Here is a 22058-nt window from a genome sequence, read left to right on the forward strand (position 1 = left end):
ACGACTGTCATAAGCTTCTGTTTGCAGCAATCTCAATGTGCGGGGCCCAACAGATCCCAGCAGTCATTGCTACTGGAAAAAAAACGAGCCCTAGAGCGTCCCTGAGGCCTCATTCACACAGATGAGAGGAAGGTAAAAATAGATGTCCTGAGCCCATGGGCCTAACAAAGTTAAATCCTATGGTTGTAACCTACATATGTACCGCTATCTCACTTTTTCCCCAAGCATGCCTGGCAATGAAAACAATGGCCCGGATTCTCGTAGCACTTGCGCTGGCGTATCTCGAGATACGCCGCGTAAGTGTCAATGTGCACCGTCGTATCTATGCGCCTGACTTTGAAAGCAAGATACGCCTGTAAATAGGCTTCATCTGACCGAAGTAAGTTTCCTACGCCGCTGTATCGTGGGCGCATATTTACGCTGGCCGCAAGGGGCGCTCCCATTGATTTACAATTCGAATATGCAAATGAGTGAGATACGCCGATTCACGAACGTACTTGTGCCCGGCGCATTAATATACGCGGTTTACTGGAATGACTGATACAGTTCTGTATAATACAATGTATCTGTGATTGTTGTCAGATGTGTCAATAAACATTCTTTTTGAGAAAAAAAATAAAAATATACGCGGTTTACGTACGTCGTACGTCCGGTATAAAGTTAAGCCTCATAAAGCAGGTGTAAGTCATGTTAAAGGTATGGACCAGGGAACAGCCGTCGTATTTTACGTTGTTTACGTAGTAGTATGTGAATAGGGCTGGGCGTAGGTTACGTTCATGTCGTAGGCAGTGATTCGACGTATCTTAGGCGTGATTCTGAGCATGCGCATTGGGAAGCGTCCACGGGACGGCACATGGGCCGTTCGCTCGGCCCATCATTTGCATGTGGTCACGGTTCATTTATGTTCCAATGTTTTTATTAGAAAAGATGAAATGATATTAACAATCAAGAAGCGTATCTAGTCATTGTACAATCATAATAGCAAATGAAATTTCAATATCAAGGGTCCTGACGTCTAAAACTTCTAGTTGGAATATCATGAAAACATTGGTAAAAAGAAAAACAAAAATAGAATACATAATCTAATAGAGATCACATAGACTAACAGCAGTCACGGTTCATTTAAATGGATCACGCCCACTTTCACCTACTTTGAATTAGGCCGGCTTACGCCGAAGAATTTACCTTACGCCGGCGCAACGTTGGGAGCAAGTGCTTTGTGAATACTGTGCTTGCCTCTCTGTGTTACGTCGCCGTAGCGCATATGAGATGCGCTACTCCGGCAGAAATATGCGCTGATGTATCTGAATCCGGCCCAAAGTGTCCACATCTCTACTCTACAAATCTGAAATCTGATGAGGAGGGAAGGGGGACGGGGTGCGATAAAATGCTTGTGTTATGAAAATGCAGTTCTTATAGCCCTCCTTTCAAGAATAAAGCCTGGTACGCACGATCGGATTTCCATCAGACAAAGCGTAGGACTTTTGTCCAAAGGTCGTTGGCCTGTGAACTTGTATTGCATACAAAACGGCAAAGAGTTGTCAGCCAACAAACACGAAACTACATGCTTTTTCAGCTCTTTAGCGCCACCCTTTGGGCAACTTCTGCTAATGTTGTGTTATGGTTAGCATTGCTTTTGAGCATGCGTGTTTGTACTTTGGATTTTTATCCCAAGGACTTGTGTACACCAGATCGGATAATCCGACATCACACATTTGTTGTCGGACAATTTTAAAGCATGCTATCCAACGTTTGTTGGCGGAAAATTCTACAACAATTGGCTCGCGCTGCTGTCAATCACGTGCAATGACGCGGTGCGCCATGTGATACAGCCGGCAGCCATAGCCGCCAACTATATGACGGGAGCGCGCCCGCAAGCTTACCCCCTTGGGAGAGAGATTCCCATGAAAGGGGTTTAGCTGATGCGGGGAGGAGCCGAGACAGCCGCCGAGGGAACCCAGAAGACGTGGATCGGGGGGCCACTCTGTGCAAAACGAGCTGCACAGTCAAGGTAAGTATGACATGTTTGTTATTTTTATTTTTAAACAGGAACCTTTAATATCCCTTTAACTTTCATTGCCCATTAAAAAGAAAGTCTGCACAGCGACCCTTCCTGTTTATACTAACCTTACCAGTGACCAATCAAAATCACGCTCATCCTCCCCCGCAGCACCTGCTAATCAGGGTGGATTAAAATCAATGATTAAAAAAAAAAATAAAAAAAAAAAAAAATTATATATATATATATATATATATATATATATATATATATATATATATATATATATATATATATATATATATATATATATATATATATATATATATATATATATATATATATATATATATATATATTTTTTTTTTTTTTTAATCAAATTTATTTAACCGCCAGCCGACCGGCCGCCGTCATTATACAGCGGCAGGTTGGCTCTTCTGGGCAAATCGCCATAGCTATACATTGGGCACTTTAAGACCACTAGGGGGTACGACGACAGAGCCAACTTGCGTGCCCCGCGATTGCTCCTGAGAGAGACAGGACAGAGATCTGTCGATGCAAACAGACAGATCTCCGTTCTGTCAGGGGACAGGAGACAGATCTGATGCCTATCCCTCCACCGTTAGAAACACCTCCCTAGGACACACATTTAAACCCTTGATTGCCCCCTAGTGTTAACCCCTTCCCTGCCAATGACATTTATACAGTAATCAGTGGCTCTTTTTAGCTCTGATCGCTGTATAAATTACATTGTCATCAATAATCCCGATAAAAATCGCAGATCGCCGCCATTACTAGTAAAAAAAATTAAAATTAATAATAAAAATGCCATAAATATATCCCATATTTTGTAGACGCTATAACATTTGCGCAAAAGATACCACCAAAAAAAAGCTCTATTTGTGGGGGGAAAAAAAGGACATCAGAGGAGGAGCCGCTGCAGGACAGAGATGACAGTTGCTCTTTAAGACCCCTTTCAAACTGGAGGCGTTTTTCAGACGCTTTAGCTTTAGCGCCTGTAAAGCACCTGAAAAAAGCCTCAGCTGCAATTCCAGTGTGAAAGCCCGAGGGCTTTCACACTGGGGCGCTGCGCTGGCAGGGCGTCCAAAAAAGTCCTGCAAGCAGCTTCTTTGCAGCGCTGTAGGAGCGATGTATACACCACTCTTAAAGCGCCCCTGCCCATTGAAATCAATAGGCAGCGCTGCCGAACCGCCGCTTTGCGTGCGCTTTTAACCCTTTTTCAGTTTAAAAACACCCTGCTAGCGGCTGAAAATCACCGCAAAAACGACAGTAAACCACCGATAAAAATAGCGGCGTGTTACCGCTGACACCCGGGCACTGCCAGTGTGAAAGCACATGATTTAAATCACACCTTTTTACTAGTGATTTAAATAGACTTGATTTAAATCAAATCCACCCTGCTGCGAATGCCGACATGCCAGGTTTCACCTGGTGCACCGGTTGCAAATAGATTCTCCCAAAAGGAGGCTTTAATGCCACATATGCATCCACGGTGCTCACAGCACACTGACCATGCTACCACCGACAGGCCTCTGTCAAGGCTTCCTATGAGGGGCCAGGGGAAAAAGCTCCCGATCACGTGATAACTGTGAGAGCCAAACACAGTGGTCACATGATACAGAAGTCATGCCGCCTCCCAGACATAAAATGTGTTCCTAAACCCATGACTCTGCATTCACAATATCTGGTCTCCCACAGTACACAGAACATGAAAATGCAATTATTTTAGTAAATATAAACTGCCAAATACCTTTTCTCATCAGCAGTATGTAGCAGTCTTCTGACTTCTATTAGTGTTGTCCAGCCAAGCACTGGTTAAAGTGGTTGTAAAGGCACAAGGTTTTTTTTACCATTATGCATTCTATGCATGAAGGTTAAAAACCTTCTGTGTGCAGAAGTCCCCCCCTAAAACTTACCTGAACCCCCCCTCGATCCAGCGATGTCCACAAGAGTCTTGCCTCTCCAGGGATTCGCACGCCTGATTGGCTTTTGGCAGATTGGCTCCCACTGCTGTCAATCACAGCCAGCGAGCCAATCACGAGACAGAGGGGGTGGGGCAGTGCTGAAAATCCATGTGTGAATGGACACACACAGCCGCGGTCAGGAGTGCACCTGCTTGGGTGCTCCTATAACAAAATGATTGCTGTGGGGGGCACCAGGCAGGAGGGAGGGACCAGAAGTGCCAACGGGGGACCTGAAAAGAGGAGGCTCCAGGCTGCTCTGAGCGGGTAAATATAATATGTTATTTTAAAACCCCCAAAAAACATAAGCCTGCCCAAGACTAGCACTGTCATTAGGAATGCAGGGGGAGGGGGGGGGGGGTTGTAAGCCAACGCTTCCTGGCACATTAACAGCAGATCTATGTATTACATTAGAAAGAGATGACATCTGGGCTCTGCCACGGCCCCACAAAAGTAGTGCCCACAGATAAGCCAGCTTTAAAGGGGAGGAGCAAAAAAAGAGTTAAAGAATAAAGAAATAAAGGATTTTATGTCAAAATTATTGCGTTTCTAGAAAAAGAAAATTTCCATATTTGCACATACTTTTCTGGACCACTGTTTCATTTTTTTTTTTTTTTAAGAATCACAACAGTCCTTCTTGAACCACTTGGCTCTCCTGGGCGAAATTCTGTACAGGTACATCCTATGCATTTTTGTCCACCAGAGGGCGCGCTTGCGCTGCACGGGGGGGGGGTTCGATGCGCGTGGCCGGCGGGCGCGATCGCGTGCACGAGCGCCAGCATGGGGATTTGTGTGTGTAAACGATATAGCTTCTCTCCTAGTCACTCAAAGTTAGAACATGCTGAGGGAACACACATTTAACCGCTTGATCGCCCCCTAGTGGTTAACCCCTTCCCTGCCAGTAACATTTACACAGTTATCAGTGCATTTTTATAGCACTCATCGCTGTATAAATGTGAATGGTCCCAAAAATGTGTCAAAAGTGTCCGATGCGTCCGTCGCAGTACCGCTAAAAAATGCAGATCACCACCATCACTAGTGAAAAAAAAAATGCCATAATTCTTTCCCATAGTTTGCAGACGCTGTAACTTTTGTGCAAACCAATCAATATACGCTTATTGCGGTTTCTTAAACTTTTGGGAATATATATTATAGCAAAAAGTAAAAAATGTTGTTGTTTTTTTCCAAATTGTCGCACTTTTTTGTTTATAGCGCAAAATATGAAAACCGCAGAGGTGATCAAATACCACAAAAAGAAAGCTCTATTTGTGGGGAAAAAAGGACGCAAATTTCGTTTGGGTACAACGTTGCACGACCGCGCAATTGTCAGATTAAGCGACGCAGTGCCAAATTGTAAAAAAGTGCTCTGGTCAGGAAGGGGGTAAAGTCTTCTGGGGCTGAAGCAGTTAAAGTGTAAGTTCACCTTTTCACAAAAAAATAAAGTAAAATAAGAGTGAACTAACCAGCTACATCCACCCCATGCCTCTAACTACCCAGCAATCCCCCCCCCCCCCCCCAGAGTCCTCACTGCACTTACTTCCATGGATGATTAGGTTTACTTGGCCATGCAGACGGCGCAGAGGTCCAGGGATTAGCTGGGGCTTTCTTTCCTAGGGACGCCAGGACAGATTAAAACAATTCTGATTGGTAAAAGCAGTCACGTGAAAGCAGGTAACGAATCAGAATCACTCTGATCCATCCTGAAAGAAGAAGATCACAGCTTTGAATCCCCAGACCCCCGAATCGCCTGGTGGGCAGTGAAAGCTGATCTCCCTTGAAGGTAAGTTCAGCAGGGGACACGAGATGGGAAGGGTGTACAGTGTCACCTCACCTTTTCATTTTATTGTTCAATCACATTTTAGAAACCGTTTCCCCTGCAAATATCTGAACAATAATAAATGTATGATCTCTGCTCGACCACTGCGCCCCTGGTCTGTGCTCGACCACTGCGCCCCTGGTCTGTGCTCGACCACTGCGCCCCTGGTCTGTGCTCGACCACTGCGCTCCTGGTCTGTGCTCGACCACTGCGCCCCTGGTCTGTGCTCGACCACTGCGCCCCTGGTCTGTGCTCGACCACTGCGCCCCTGGTCTGTGCTCGACCACTGCGCCCCTGGTCTGTGCTCGACCACTGCGCTCCTGGTCTGTGCTCGACCACTGCGCCCCTGGTCTGTGCTCGACCACTGCGCCCCTGGTCTGTGCTCGACCACTGCGCCCCTGGTCTGTGCTCGACCACTGCGCCCCTGGTCTGTGCTCGACCACTGCGCTCCTGGTCTGTGCTCGACCACTGCGCCCCTGGTCTGTGCTCGACCACTGCGCCCCTGGTCTGTGCTCGACCACTGCGCCCCTGGTCTGTGCTCGACCACTGCGCCCCTGGTCTGTGCTCGACCACTGCGCCCCTGGTCTGTGCTCGACCACTGCGCCCCTGGTCTGTGCCAACCCACTGCGCCCCTGATCTGTGCTTACCCACAGAGTCGCTTATTTTGTGCTTACCCAGCGTGCCGCTTATTTGCCCTCTGCACCATGGACCCTCCAGCCTGTGCGCTAGAACCTGGATTTCCTGAGGCCACTCCCAGAGGTGAGACATCGGACGCCATCTCTAAAAGAAATAAAAGGAACAAAAGAAAATGTAGTTAAAAGCTGAATTCCAGACATGGCAATCTTTACATTGGTCCAATTGCTCCGCTACTACAGTTATCAAACATTAGCTTCTGGGTACAGTGCCAAGAAGCTGTGAATACAGGAGGTCGCTCGCTCGGCATGGGCACCAGAGAACACTTTATTTTCTTGAATTCTTAGTGTTCACTGATTGGACGATGGAGATTCTAATGTCACCGCCCTGCCTCTGCAGCTCATCCAAATCAGAGAATGCAACGTGCTCCCTGAAAGGTACCTATGCCGAGAGAGCAACCTCCTTTGTTGACAATGCAGAAGGGAAGCTGCTAGGCACACGATTCAAAATCTAGTGGAGATCATTGTAGTAGCGGTGACTTTTACAGGGATTTCCAGCTTCCACAGGGATCACACAGGTCTAGCACATAACGTACGCGACTACACTGGTCCAAGCTGGATCAATGTAACTAGGGTTGTCCCGATACCACTTTTTTAGGACTGAGTACGAGTACCGATACTTTTTTTTATGTACTCGCCGATACCGATTACCGATACTTTTTTTTAAATGTGTCCCCAAATGCAGCCATGTCCCCCACATATGCAGCCATGTCCCCAAACATATCCAGCCATGTCCCCAAACATATCCAGCCATGTCCCCCCACATGCAGCCACGTCCCCCCACATGCAGCCACGTCCCCAACATATGCAGCCATGTCCCCCCACATATCCAGCCATGTCCCCCGTACCTACTGTAAATGATGCCGCCTCCGCCGCGTTAATCACCGCGCGGGGGAACATTACAGTCAGCTTTCTTTTAAATAGCTGTTTTCCCCGCCGCGCTGTGTATAGAGACACTCCCCCTTGCTCGCGATTGGACAGATCCGTCCAAGGGGGAGTGTCTATGCACGGCGGGGAAAACAGCTATTCAAACGAAAGCTGACTGTAATGTTCCCCGAGCCGCGGTGATTAACGCGGCAGCGGCTTTGCGACACACGACGGCGGCGGTTGCGGCGTGGGGGGGGGGGGGTGGGGGTTAAAGTATTCTATTTTGGCATCGGGGGTATTAGCGGGAGTACGAGTACTCCCGCTAATACTCGGTATCGGTCCCGATACCGATACTGGTACTGGTATCGGTATCGGTACAACCCTAAATGTAACTATGGAAAGATACTCGGATCTAAACTTTAGCTTTAAGGGCTCATTTACATTTGCGATTCAGGAGGCGGTAAAACCCTTCGGTTGATCAACCGCTCCCCTAAGAGATTTTCTTTATTTTGAGGGATTTCCTCTTACTTCCTGTTTTGGTTATGGGATGGGAAGTAAAGAGAAATCTCACAGATGGCAAACAACTGACAGGGGATATAAACCTCCCTATAGTTCTACAAAATATATTAAATTGCATTTCTTTTCAGTGAAATGTCTGGATAAACAGGCTGATAGAAAGAACATCTACAGTGCTATCCCTTTGAGATTTAAACCACTTTTGGAAATTGTAGATCGCTAAATATGGAGATACTAAATGTTTTTTTAATGATTAATTTTTTTAAAACAATAAGGGCTCCTTCACACAATGACTTCATGTGCCGTGACAGTGCAGTCTCTAACCAATCAGTCTGTTGTCTATCGAGTGGGGAGTAGTGGGACTGCCTTCCCATCCTAGGCTATGGGGCTGTGTGTTTATATGGATGCACAATGTGTAGGGAGAAACTCTCTGCATGCCAGGGTGGCTCCATAGGATGCTGGAAGGGAAAGGAGCCACCATGAAACAGAAAGACAAAGGTCATGGCATCAGCTCAATCTAGAACAGGGGTCTCCAAACTTTCACAACCAAAGGGCCAGTTTACTGCCATTCAAACTTTAGTGGGGCCAGTGGGAATAAAAAATGGTGCCCCATCATTGGTGTCAGTGGGCAGAAAGGTGCCCCATCATTGGTGTCAGTGGAAGGAAAAGTGCCCCATGCCTTGGCGTCAGTGCGAGGAATACTGCCCCATTCCTTGGCGTCAGTGCGAGGAATACTGCCCCATTCCTTGGCGCCAGTGCGAGGAATACTGCCCCATTCCTTGGCGCCAGTGCGAGGAATACTGCCCCATTCCTTGGCGCCAGTGCGAGGAATACTGCCCCATTCCTTGGCGCCAGTGCGAGGAATACTGCCCCATTCCTTGGCGCCAGTGCGAGGAATACTGCCCCATTCCTTGGCGCCAGTGCGAGGAATACTGCCCCATTCCTTGGCGCCAGTGCGAGGAATACTGCCCCATTCCTTGGCGCCAGTGCGAGGAATACTGCCCCATTCCTTGGCGCCAATGCGAGAAATACTGCCCCATTCCTTGGCGCCAGTGCGAGGAATACTGCCCCATTCCTTGGCGCCAGTGCGAGGAATACTGCCCCATTCCTTGGCGCCAGTGCGAGGAATACTGCCCCATTCCTTGGCGTCAGTGCGAGGAATACTGCCCCATTCCTTGGCGCCAGTGCGAGGAATAGTGCCCCATTCCTTGGCGCCAGTGCGAGGAAAAGTGCCCCATTCCTTTGCGCCAGTGCGAGGAATAGTGCCCCACTCCTTGGCGCCAGTGCGAGGAATAGTGCCTCATTCCTTGGTGCCAGTGCGAGGAATAGTGCCCCATTTCTTGACGCCAGTTCGAGGAATGGTGCTCCATTCCTTGGCGCCAGTGCGAGGAATAGTGCCCAAATCTTTGGCGCCAGTGCGAGGAATAGTGCCCCATTCCTTGGCGCCAGTACGAGGAATAGTGCCCCATTCCTTGGCGCCAGTGCGAGGAAAAGTGCTCCATTCCTTGGCGCCAATGCGAGGAATAGTTCCTCATTCCTTGGCTTTTAAGAAAAAAAAAAGGAAAATATTCATGTATTGCAGGTTTTATTTTCCATTTATTTGTGTCCCGATATAAAATGTAATGAGCAGCATTGAAGGAAAGGTGAAAAGGAAGCAGAGGACGGCCTGGCTGTATAGTGCACATGGTGTCATCACATCCTCTCCACCTATTCCAGTGACCTTCATAGATCTCCATTCCTATAAATAAACCTCCTGAAAAGGGAAACGCTCACTGTTTACTTTTTTTTTTTCATATAGTTGACTCATATTACAGTGTTTTCACACAGAATAAAGAGGTTAAGTCCATCTACAATCCTTGTTTTAGTGTACAGACCTGGGAACCCAGCACAGGGATGGTGGGAACCCCTCATAATGGGCACAGCGGGTGTACAGACCTGGGAACTCAGCACAGGGATGGTGGGAACCCTTCATAATGGGCACAGCAGGTGTACAGACCCGGGAACTCATCACAGGGATGGTGGGAACCCCTCATAATGGGCACAGCGGGTGTACAGACCCGGGAACTCAGCACAGGGATGGTGGGAACCCCTCATAATGGGCACAGCAGGAGTACAGACCTGGGAACTCAGCACAGGGATGGTGGGAACCCCTCATAATGGGCACAGCAGGTGTACAGACCCGGGAACTCAGCACAGGGATGGTGGGAACCTCTCATAATGGGCACAGCAGGTGTACAGACCCAGGAACTCAGCACAGGGATGGTGGGAACCCCTCATAATGGGCACAGCAGGAGTACAGACCCAGGAACTCGGCACAGGGATGGTGGGAACCCCTCATAATGGGCACAGCAGGAGTACAGACCCAGGAACTCAGCACAGGGATGGTGGGAACCCCTCATAATGGGCACAGCAGGTGTACAGACCCAGGAACTCGGCACAGGGATGGTGGGAACCCCTCATAATGGGCACAGCAGGTGTACAGACCCAGGAACTCAGCACAGGGATGGTGGGAACCCCTCATAATGGGCACAGCAGGTGTACAGACCCAGGAACTCAGCACAGGGATGGTGAGAACCCCTCATAATGAGCACAGCAGGTGTACAGACCCGGGAACTCAGCACAGGGATGGTGGGAACCCCTCATAACGGGCACAGCAGGTGTACAGACCCGGGAACTCAGCACAGGGATGGGGGGAACCCCTCATAATGGGCACAGCAGGTGCACAGACCCGGGAACTCAGCACAGGGATGGTGGGAACCCCTCATAATGGGCACAGCAGGTGTACAGACCCAGGAACTCAGCACAGGGATGGTGGGAACCCCTCATAATGGGCACAGCAGGAGTACAGACCTGGGAACTCATCACAGGGATGGTGGGAACCCCTCATAATGGGCACAGCAGGTGTACAGACTCGGGAACTCAGCACAGGGATGGTGGGAACCCCTCATAATGGGCACAGCAGGTGTACAGACTCGGGAACTCAGCACAGGGATGGTGGGAACCCCTCACAATGGGCACAGCAGGTGTACAGACTCGGGAACTCAGCACAGGGATGGTGGGAACTCCTCATAATGGGTACAGCAGGTGTACAGACCTGGGAACTCAGCACAGGGATGGTGGGAACCCCTCATAATGGGCACAGCAGGTGTACAGACCTGGGAACTCAGCACAGGGATGGTGGGAACCTCTCATAATGGGCACAGCGGGTGTACAGACCCGGGAACTCAGCACAGGGATGGTGGGAACCCCTCATAATGGGCACAACAGGTGTACAGACCCGGGAACTCAGCACAGGGATGGTGGGAACCCCTCATAATGGGCACAGCAGGAGTACAGACCTGGGAACTCAGCACAGGGATGGTGGGAACCCCTCATAATGGGCACAGCGAGTGTACAGACCTGGGAACTCAGCACAGGGATGGTGGGAACCTCTCATAATGGGCACAGCGGGTGTACAGACCCGGGAACTCAGCACAGGGATGGAGGGAACCCCTCATAATGGGCACAGCAGGAGTACAGACCTGGGAACTCAGCACAGGGATGGTGGGAACCCCTCATAATGGGCACAGCGAGTGTACAGACCTGGGAACTCAGCACAGGGATGGTGGGAACCTCTCATAATGGGCACAGCAGGTGTACAGACCCAGGAACTCAGCACAGGGATGGTGGGAACCCCTCATAATGGGCACAGCAGGAGTACAGACCCAGGAACTCGGCACAGGGATGGTGGGAACCCCTCATAATGGGCACAGCAGGAGTACAGACCCAGGAACTCAGCACAGGGATGGTGGGAACCCCTCATAATGGGCACAGCAGGTGTACAGACCCAGGAACTCGGCACAGGGATGGTGGGAACCCCTCATAATGGGCACAGCAGGAGTACAGACCCAGGAACTCAGCACAGGGATGGTGGGAACCCCTCATAATGGGCACAGCAGGTGTACAGACCCGGGAACTCAGCACAGGGATGGTGGGAACCCCTCATAACGGGCACAGCAGGTGTACAGACCCGGGAACTCAGCACAGGGATGGGGGGAACCCCTCATAATGGGCACAGCAGGTGCACAGACCCGGGAACTCAGCACAGGGATGGTGGGAACCCCTCATAATGGGCACAGCAGGTGTACAGACCCAGGAACTCAGCACAGGGATGGTGGGAACCCCTCATAATGGGCACAGCAGGTGTACAGACCCAGGAACTCAGCACAGGGATGGTGGGAACCCCTCATAATGGGCACAGCGGGTGTACAGACCCGGGAACTCACCAATACAATTCTCCGGAGATAGAAGACATTGTCAGGTGATTTCACTCTCCAGCATCATCCAGAAACTGAAACATCAGGTTTGGTTGTTCTGTCACATTCCAATGTAGTAATCTCACTTCCCTGACACACTCACACGTTGGGACCAGTTTACAAAGAATCCAAATCAACCTACCAGTATGTTTTTAAAATGTAGAAGGAACATGGATGGGGGAAACCCAAACATACAAAAACCACTTCAGCCCCGGAGGATTTGGCTGGCCAAAGACCAGAGCAATTTTTGCAATTGCGTTGCTTTAACTGACATTTGCGCGGTCGTGCGACGTGGCTCCCAAACAAAATTGACGTCCTTTTCCCCCCCACAAATAGAGCTTTCTTTAAGTGCTATTTGATCACCTCTGCGGTTTTTTATTTTTTGCGCTATAAACAAAAATTAAGCGACAATAAAAAAACAAAAAAAACAATATATTTTACTATAATAAATATCCCCCAAAAAAACGCAATAAGCGTTTATTGATTGGTTTGCGCAAAATAGGGGATAGTTTTATGGCATTTTTATTATTATTTTTTTTACTAATAATGGCGGCGATCTGCGATTTTTATCGTGACTGCGACATTATGGCGGACACATCGGACACTTTTGACGCTATTTTGGGACCATTCACATTTATACAGCGATCAGTGCTATAAAAATGCACTGATTACTGTGTAAATGACACTGGCGGGGAAGGGGTTAAACACTAAAGGGCGAGGAAGGGGTTAAGTGTGTTCTAGGGAGTGATTCTAACTGTGGGGAGGCGGGGCTTACTGTGACACCCCCAAGGCTCTGTTCTAACAGAAGATGCATTGGAGACTGGAAAAAGAGGGGGGATCAGAGAAGACAGGATCAAACAGCCATTTTACACAATGCTGGGGATTAGCCCCTTAGATTCCACTGAGTATAACAAGCATGCTTTACTGCATATACACACTGGCCCAGATTCTCAAAGGCGTTACGACGGCGCAACACCATTTGTGCCGTCGTAACTCCTCATCTGGCCCCGGGTATCTATGCGACTGATTCTTAGAATCAGTTACGCATAGATATCCATTAGATCTGACAGGCGTAAGGCTCTTACGCTGTCAGATCTTAAAAGCAATTTTTTTTAAACAAACAAACAAAAAAGGCAGATAATAAAAAAAAAAAAAAAAACACGATATTTTTTACTTTCTGCTATAAAACATTACTAATAAAAACATTTTTTTTTAAATTGAATTTCTTCATCAGTTGAGGTAAAAATGTATTCTGCTACAATATGTATATTGATTGGTTTGCGCAAAAGTTACAGCGTCTACTAATTGTGGTATATACTCGAGTATAAGGCAAGTTTTTCAGCACATTTTCGTGGTGCTGAAAATGCCCCCCTCGGCTTATACTCGAGTCACCTTTTTGCATCTGATCTCCTGGACTTTGGGGACCTGGTACCGGCTGGTCGTAGGTCCCCTGGACCCCAACTTGGCACACATGTAGCCCCACTCTTCCTCTAAAAGTGTGCAAAGTTTGTTGTCCGGGGGACCTACAGCCGGGGAGCACCGATTTTTCAAAAATCGGGCACCCCTTCCATAGACTCCCATGTTAAAATGTAAGTCGAGGCATGGGCACAGTGAGGCATGGGCACAGTGAGGCATGGGCACCGTGAGGCATGGGCACCGTGAGGCATGGGCACCGTGAGGCATGGGCACAGTGAAGCACAGTCAGGCATGGGCACAGTCAGGCATGGGCACAGTCAGGCATGGGCACAGTCAGGCATGGGCACAGTCAGGCATGGGCACAGTCAGGCATGGGCACAGTCAGGCATGGGCACAGTCAGGCATGGGCACAGTCAGGCATGGGCACAGTCAGGCATGGCGATCTGCCTTTAAAAAGAAAAAACACTGTTCTCTGCCTTTCCCCTGAACGATGGGTCCCGGCAGACATAGCGTCCGCTGTCCTATCACAGCGGGAGTGGGTCACTAGCTGCGCACGCGTGTGTGCTCCAGACGCAAAAGTGTCAGATCATGTGCCAGGTACGTAATCTGGTGCAAAGCGGACACCCTGCCGCAGTATACCTACAGTGGGCGGTTGCTAAGCAGTTAAAAAAATAGCAAGCGCGTTTCCGTTTCAACCAAGCACCTGCACAGATGTCACGTTGGGAGCAACAGAAAGAATTCGATTTTTGGTAAACTCATTGAATGAATCCAAGCACTGCAAGCTGAGATAACATGCACTGGCATGTTCTCCAACTTCAGTGCCTTGCAAAAGTATTCACCCCCTTGGCTTTTTACTTATTGTATTGCTTTAGTTCAATGTTTTTTTTTAATCTGAATGATATGTGATGGATCAGAACACAAGAGTCTAAGTTGGTGAAGTAAAATTAGAAAATAAATACAGAAAACTACCGTATTTATCGGCGTATACCGCGCACTTTTTTGCCCTGAAAATCAGGGCAAAATCGTGGGTGCGCGATATACGCCGATACCCGCGCCAAGTTTGAATACTGCGCTGACATATACCGAGCGCAGTACACTCGTGTATAGTCGGGCAGTCTCAGCTCCTTCCGCGCTCACGTCCTGGACGTACAGGACGTGAGCGCGACAGTAGCCGAGCCTGCCCGAGTGTACTGCGCTCGGTATATGCCGGCGCAGTATTCAAACTCGGCGCGGGAAACGAGCGAGGAGGACGCCGCACCTGATGAAGAGGACACCCGAAGCCGCAGACGGACCCGACGAGGCCGTCGATGGACGCCGCGCAAGACACCAAAACTGCATGTACAAAATCCTTTTTTTCACAGGAATTTCTGCCCAACTTTAGGGGTGTGCGCTATACGCGGGAGCGTGCTATACCCCAATAAATACGGTATTTTTCAGAAATAAAAAACTGATAATTGGCATGTACGTATATACGTATTCACCCCCTTTGTTATGAAGCCCATAAAAGGCTCTGGTGCAACCAATTACCTTCAGAAGTCAGATAATTAGTGAAATGATGTCCACCTGGGTGTAATCTAAGGCCGCGTACACACGGGCAAACATGTACGATGAAACCGGTCCGCCGGACCGTTTTCACCGTACATGTCTGCCCGGGGATTTCTGTACGATGGCTGTACTAACCATCGTACAGAAATCCGCGCATAAACAATACGCGGGGCGTGTCCGCGGCGTCGCCGCGACGTGGGCGGCCCTGCCATTTAAATGCTTCCACGCATGTGTCAAAGTCATTCGACGCATGCGAGGGATGGCGGGCGCTCGGACATGTACGGTAGGTCTGTACAGATGACCGAACATGTCCGAGCAGGCAGGATTCCAGCGGACTGTTTTAAAACAAGTCCAGAAATATTTGCCCGCTGGAAAAAGGCCCGGCGGGCAAATGTTTGCTGGAATCCTGCCCGCTCGAGCCTACACACGACCGAACATGTCTGCTGAAACTGGTCCGCGGACCAGTTTCAGCAGACATGTTCGGTCGTCTGTACGGCCCATAAGTGTCACATGATCTGTCATTACATAGACACACCTTTTTGAAAGGCCCCAGAGGCTGCAACACCTAAGCAAGAGGCACCACTAACCAAACACTGCCATGAAGACCAAGGAACTCTCCAAACAAGTAAGGGACAATGATGTTGAGAAGTACAAGTCTGGGTTAGGTTATAGAAAAATCTTTGACTTTCCCTAGGAGCACCATCAAATCTATCATAACCAAATGGAAAGAACATGGCACAACAGCAAACCTGCCAGGAGACGGCCGCACACCAAAACTCCCGGACCGGGCAAGGAGGGCATTAATCAGAGAGGAGCACAGAGACCTAAGGTAACCCCGGAGGAGCTGCAGAGTTCCACAGCAGAGACTGGAGTATCTGTACATAGGACGACAATAAGCCGTACGCTCCATAGAGTTGGGCTTTATGGCAAAGTGGCCAGAAGAAAGCCATTACTTTCAGCAAAAAACAAAGTGGCACATTTTGAGTTTGCGAAAAGGCACGTAGGAGACTCCCAAAATGTATGGAGGAAGGTGCTCTGGTCTGATGAGACTAAAATGTAACTAAAACGCATATATGTCTGGCACAAACCCAACACATCACATCACCCAAAGAACACCATCCCCACTGTGAAACATGGTGGTGGCAGCATCATGCTGTTGGGATGTTTTTCAGCAGTCGGGACTGGGAAACTGGTCAGAGTTGAGAGAAAAAAAAAAAAGGATGGTGCTAAATACAGGGATATTCTTGAGAAAAACCTGTACCACTTGAGGATTTGAGTCTAGGATGGAGGTTCACCTTCCAGCAGGACAATGACCCCAAACACACTGCTAAAGCAACACTTGAGTTCTTTAAGGGGAAACATGTAAATGTGTTGGAATGGCCTAGCCCAGGGATCACCAAAACTACAGCCCTCCAGCTGTTGCAGTACTACACATCCCATGAGGCATTGTAACACACTGACATTCACAGACATGACTAGGCATGATGGGAATTGTAGTTCCTGAACAACAGGAGGGCCGTAGTTTGAAGACCCATGGCCTAGTAAAAGCCCAGACCTCAATCCAATAGAAAATCTGTGGTCAGACTTAAAGATTGCCGTTCACAAGCACAAACCATCCAACTTGAAGGAGCTGGAGCAGTTTTGCAAGGAGGAGGAATGGGCAAAATTCCCAGTGGTAAGATGTGGCAAGATCATAGAGACTTATCCAAAGCGGCTTAAAACTGCGATAGCCGCAAAAGGTGGCTCTACAAAGTATTGACTTTAGGGGGCCTGTCAGTCTACTGGAGGTCCCTCCTCTGTCACAGGAAAAAAAATGAGGCAGCAGACAGAAATGACACTTGGTGCTCTTAACCACTTCCCGACCGCCGCAAGTATATGTACGTCCACAGAATGGCACGTACAGGCAAATGGGCGTACAGGTACGTCCTTGCCTTTCCGCGGGTCGGGGGTCCGATCGGGACCCCCCCCCCGCTACATGCGGTGGTCGGGTTCCCTCGGGGAGCGATCCGGGACGACGGCGCGGCTATTTGTTTATAGCCGCTCCGTCGCGATCGCTCCCCGGAGCTGAAGAACGAGGAGAGCCGTATGTAAACGCAGCTTCCCCGTGCTTCACTGTGGCGCTGCATCGATCGAGTGATCCCTTTTATAAGGGAGACTCGATTGATGACGTCAGTCCTACAGCCACACCCCCCTACAGTTGTAAACACACACTAGGTGAACCCTAACTCCTACAGCGCCCCCTGTGGTTAACTCCCAAACTGCAACTGTCATTTTCACAATAAACAATGCAATTTAAATGCATTTTTTGCTGTGAAAATGACAATGGTCCCAAAAATGTGTCAAAATTGTCCGAAGTGTCCGCCATAATGCCGCAGTCACGATAAAAATGGCTGATCGCCGCCATTAGTAGTAAAAAAAAATAATTGATAAAAATGCAATAAAACTATCCCCTATTTTGTAAACGCTATAAATTTTGCGCAAACCAATCGATAAACGCTTATTGCGATTTTTTTTTTACCAAAAATAGGTCGAAGAATACGTATCGGCCTAAACTGAGGGAAATTTTTTTTTTTTATATATGTTTTTGGGGGGATATTTATTATAACAAAAAGTAAAAAATATTGCATTTTTTTCAAAATTGACGCTCTATTTTTGTTTATAGCGCAAAAAATAAAAACCGCAGAGGTGATCAAATACCACCAAAAGAAAGCTGTATTTGTGGGGAAAAAAGGGGTGTCGAACGCAATTTCATTGTGGGCCGCATCAGCATTATGATTGTCCTCAAAAGGGCCAGTTGTATCTGTTAGATTAGGGGCCAGATTCAGAAAGGACTTACGACGGCGTATCTCCAGATACGCCGTCGTAAGTCTGAATGTGAGGCGTCGTATCTATGCGCCTAAATCAAAGAATCAGATACGCCAGAATTTGTCCAAGATACGACTGACGCAAGTCTCTTACGCCGTCATATCTTGGGTGCATATTTACGCTGGCCGCTAGGGGCGCTTCCGTAGATTTACGCGTAGAATATGCTAATGAGCTAGATACGCTGATTCAGAAATGTACTTGCGCCCGTCGGATTTAGCTACGCTGTTTACGTTATGCTTACGTCCTGCGTAACGTTACCCCTGCTATATGAGGCGCAGGTATGGACATCGGAACAGCCGTCAAATTTTACACCGTTTGCGTAAGTCGTACGTGAATGGGGCTGGGCGTAGGTTACGTTCACGTCACAGGCATTGAGCCGGCGTATCTTAGGGAGTAAATTCAACGTGATACTGAGCATGCGCGCGCATGCGGCGTTTGTTCGGCGCTTCATTAACCAATTAACGACCGCCGCCTGTAGATATACATCGGCAGAATGGCACGGCTGGGCAGATGGACATACCGGTACGTCCTACCCAGCCGTCCCAAGAACTTAAGAACGGGGAGAGCCGCGTGTAAACACGGCTTCCCTGTGCTTCACTGTGGCGGCTGCATCGATCGTGTCATCCCCTTTATAGGGAGACACAATCGATGACGTCAGAACTACAGCCACACCCCCCTACAGTTGTAAACACACACTAGGTGAAACATAACTCCTACAGCGCCCCCTGTGGTTAACTCCCAAACTGCAACTGTCATTTCCACAATAAAGAATGCATTTTAAAGCGGGAGTTCACCCATTTGTAAAAAAAAAAAAATTCTCCCCTTAGATTCCTGCTCGTTCGGTCTAGGGGAATCGGCTATTTGTATTAAAATATGAGCCGTACTTACCCGTTTTCGAGCTGCATCTTCTTCCGTCGCTTCCGGGTATGGGTCTTCGGGAGCGGGCGTTCCTTCTTGAGTGACAGCCTTCCGAGAGGCTTCCGACGGTCGCATCCATCGTGTCACTCGTAGCCGAAAGAAGCCGAACGTCGGTGCGGCTCTATACTGCGCCTGCGCACCGACGTTCGGCTTCTTTCGGAAAATCGTGACGCGATGGATGCGACCGTCGGAAGCCTCTAGGAAGTCTGTCAATCAAGAAGGAACGCCCATTCCCGAAGCCCATACCCGGAAGCGACGGAGAGGATGCATCTCGTAAACGGGTAAGTACTGCACATATTTTAAAATAAATAGCCGATTCCCCTAGTAAAAACGAGCAGGAATCTAAGGGGAAAAGTGCCCTCTAAGGGTGAACCCCCGCTTTAAATGCATTTTTTGCTGTGAAAATGACAATGGTCCCAAAAATGTGTCAAAATTGTGCGAAGTGTCCGCCATAATGTCGCAGTCACGAAAAAAATCGCTGATCGCCGCCATTAGTAGTAAAAAAAACTATCCCCTATTTTGTAAACGCTATCAATTTTGCGCAAACCAACCGATAAACGCTTATTGCGATTTTTTTTTACCAAAAATATGTAGAAGAATACGTATCGGCCTAAACTGAGGAAAAAATATGTTTTTATATATTTTTAGGGGATATTTATTATAGCAAAAAATATTGCATTTTTTTCTAAATTGTCGCTCGTTTATAGCACAAAAAATAAAAATCGCAGAGGTGATCAAATAGTAAATACCACCAAAAGAAAGCTCTATTTGTGGGAAGAAAAGGACGCCAATTTTGTTTCGGTACAACATTGCATGACCGCGCAATTACCAGTTAAAGCAGCGCAGTGCCAAATTGTAAAAACACCTCTGGGCATTTAGCTGCATATTAGTCCGGGGCTTAAGTGGTTAAATAGGGTCACGATTCATTTAAATACATCACGCCCACCTTCCACCTACTTTGGCTTACGCCAGCCTATTTACGTTACGCCGGCGCAACGTTGTCGGCAAGAGCTTTGTGAATACTGATCTCCCCTCACTATCTTACGGCGGCGTAGCACATATCAGATGCGCTACGCCGCACTAAAGATACTCCAATGTATCTGAATTGCAGCCGAAATGTCCAGCGCATCCCCTCCCCTTACATTAGATGTTAAAAGCCAACCCACCATCAGAAGTTGAGTCCCCCACTCTCCCTTACATCACAGTGCATCCCCCTTTCCTTATGCTGCTGCTGGGAAGAAGCTGGATGTATTGCTTGAAAGCAGAAAGTAAGGGTCTGGAGGAGGACCAGAGGAGGGCTGGAGCTCTCCTGCAGCTGCAGGAGAGGTGTGAGGGGCACATGAAATGGCCTTGAGGGCCGTATTCGGCCCGCGGGCCTTGTGTTTGACACCTGTGCTATAGAGGGATAGGCTTTGTTCATATTTCATGTCTGAGGTTTACAAGCACTGTACACATCAGCTGCTGCAGTACTTGTAGAAGTGGTTTTTGCATGGTTGGGTGAGGTTTCTCTTTACGTGTTACAATGACACGTGAACATTTAAATACATAATTGTGAAGACGATTACTATCCTCTTGATAGAAAAGTAAATAGTATATTAAATTTACTAATCCTTTAAACCTTTTTATAGCTGAACTAAAATGTGTATATGACAAAAAGACTTTACAGCTGGGAGGATTTCTCAGAGACGTCAATCAGTGGAGTGCAATGGGATTTACAAAGCAATGCAGGTCTACACGAATGGCGCAATAAAGGGAATGTGTACCGACTGTCTACATATTGTCTTTATTACAGTGTATACAATGTATTCTTCCTTTTATACTTTTAGCAAAAGACTAGAAAACGTGGGTATGATGCCCGGTACACACGATCCGATTATTGGACGAATGATCGTCCGTTTTTTGTTTTTTTTTGCATGTTAATCTCACGTCGAATCTGGTGAGTTTACTAAAGTCCCAAAAATTCTCGTACGACAGAATCCCCAAAAATCGGAAGTGATGTCCTGTGTTGTAATGTATTTGTATTGCATTTTCGAACGACAGCTGTACTGATTAAACGGAAATCGTACGATCTGTCATCGTACGAAAAAAGTCGCTGCACCCCCCTTATCTCATCATTCAGTAGGCTCTGGCATCTGACTCCAGCCCTCCTCTGGTCCTCCTCCAGACCTTGTACTTTCTGCTTCCCAGCTCCGCCCCAAGCTCCTCCCCGACAACAGCACAAGGCCAGGGTGGTGCACTGTGATGAAAGGGACGGTGGGACTCTTCATCGTGTGAAAAAGAGAGCAAGAGAGAGCGCGAGAGCGCGAGAGAAAGAGAGCGCGAGAGAAAGAGAGCGCGAGAGAGAGAGAGAGAGAGAGAGAGAGAGAAAGAAAGAGAGAGAGAGAGCGAGAAAGAGAGAGAGCGAGAAAGAGAGAGAGCGAGAAAGAGAGAGAGCGAGAAAGAGAGAGAGCGAGAAAGAGAGAGAGCGCGAAAGAGAGAGAGAGAGTGAGAAAGAGAGAGAGAGAGAGTGAGAAAGAGAGAGAGAGAGAGTGAGAAAGAGAGAGAGAGAGAGAGAGAGAGAGAGAAAGAGAGAGAGAGAGAGAAAGAGAGAGAGAGAGCGAGAGAGAGAGAGCGAGAGAGAGAGAGCGAGAGCAAAAGGAGAGAGCGAGAGAGAGATGCTCTGGACATCGGCTTCTAACTATTATGAGAATATTATAATTTTACTCGGATTGAAAAGAAGACTCGACCACCGCCTGTGTGATCCACAAGAATCTTTATTGGAGACTCTCAGACAGAACATGGTGGCAGAACTATTCTGTGTCTGAGAAGTCTCCAATACATTTTTGTGGAGGATACCAGTGATGTGCGACTCTCCTTTTCAGACTTGCCTCATCTTCTACAGCAGTGCGAGTGCGCTGCTGGTCTGCAACTGCCCTTTGGATAGTATAAAAAATAAATCTGCCAGTAAATCCCTTATACAGCCCACTTCCTGTTTCTTGTCTGGTCATTAACCTAGGCTTATGACATCATGCACAGCTCTCTCTCTCTCACACACTCTGGTGTCCCGCGATCGGGTCACGGAGCTGCAAAACGGGGAGATGCCTGTGTAAACAAGGCATTGTCCTGCCTAGTGACAGGACAGAGTTCCCTGTCATCGGGAGCAGTGAT

General features: G+C 48.2%; 1 protein-coding gene across 1 annotated transcript in view; it reads right to left on the reverse strand.

The window, feature by feature from the left end:
- Window positions 1–22058, reverse strand: part of ARNT (aryl hydrocarbon receptor nuclear translocator) — a 127481-nt gene that overhangs the window by 87712 nt on the left and 17711 nt on the right. Inside the window, exon 2 of the mRNA XM_040332902.1 lies at window positions 6472–6577. Coding sequence (XP_040188836.1) covers window positions 6472–6577 — 106 coding nt within the window. The remainder of the gene's footprint in view (window positions 1–6471; window positions 6578–22058) is intronic.

Source organism: Rana temporaria, chromosome 13, assembly GCF_905171775.1.
Source record: "Rana temporaria chromosome 13, aRanTem1.1, whole genome shotgun sequence".
In the NCBI taxonomy this organism is placed as follows: Eukaryota; Metazoa; Chordata; class Amphibia; order Anura; family Ranidae; genus Rana; species Rana temporaria.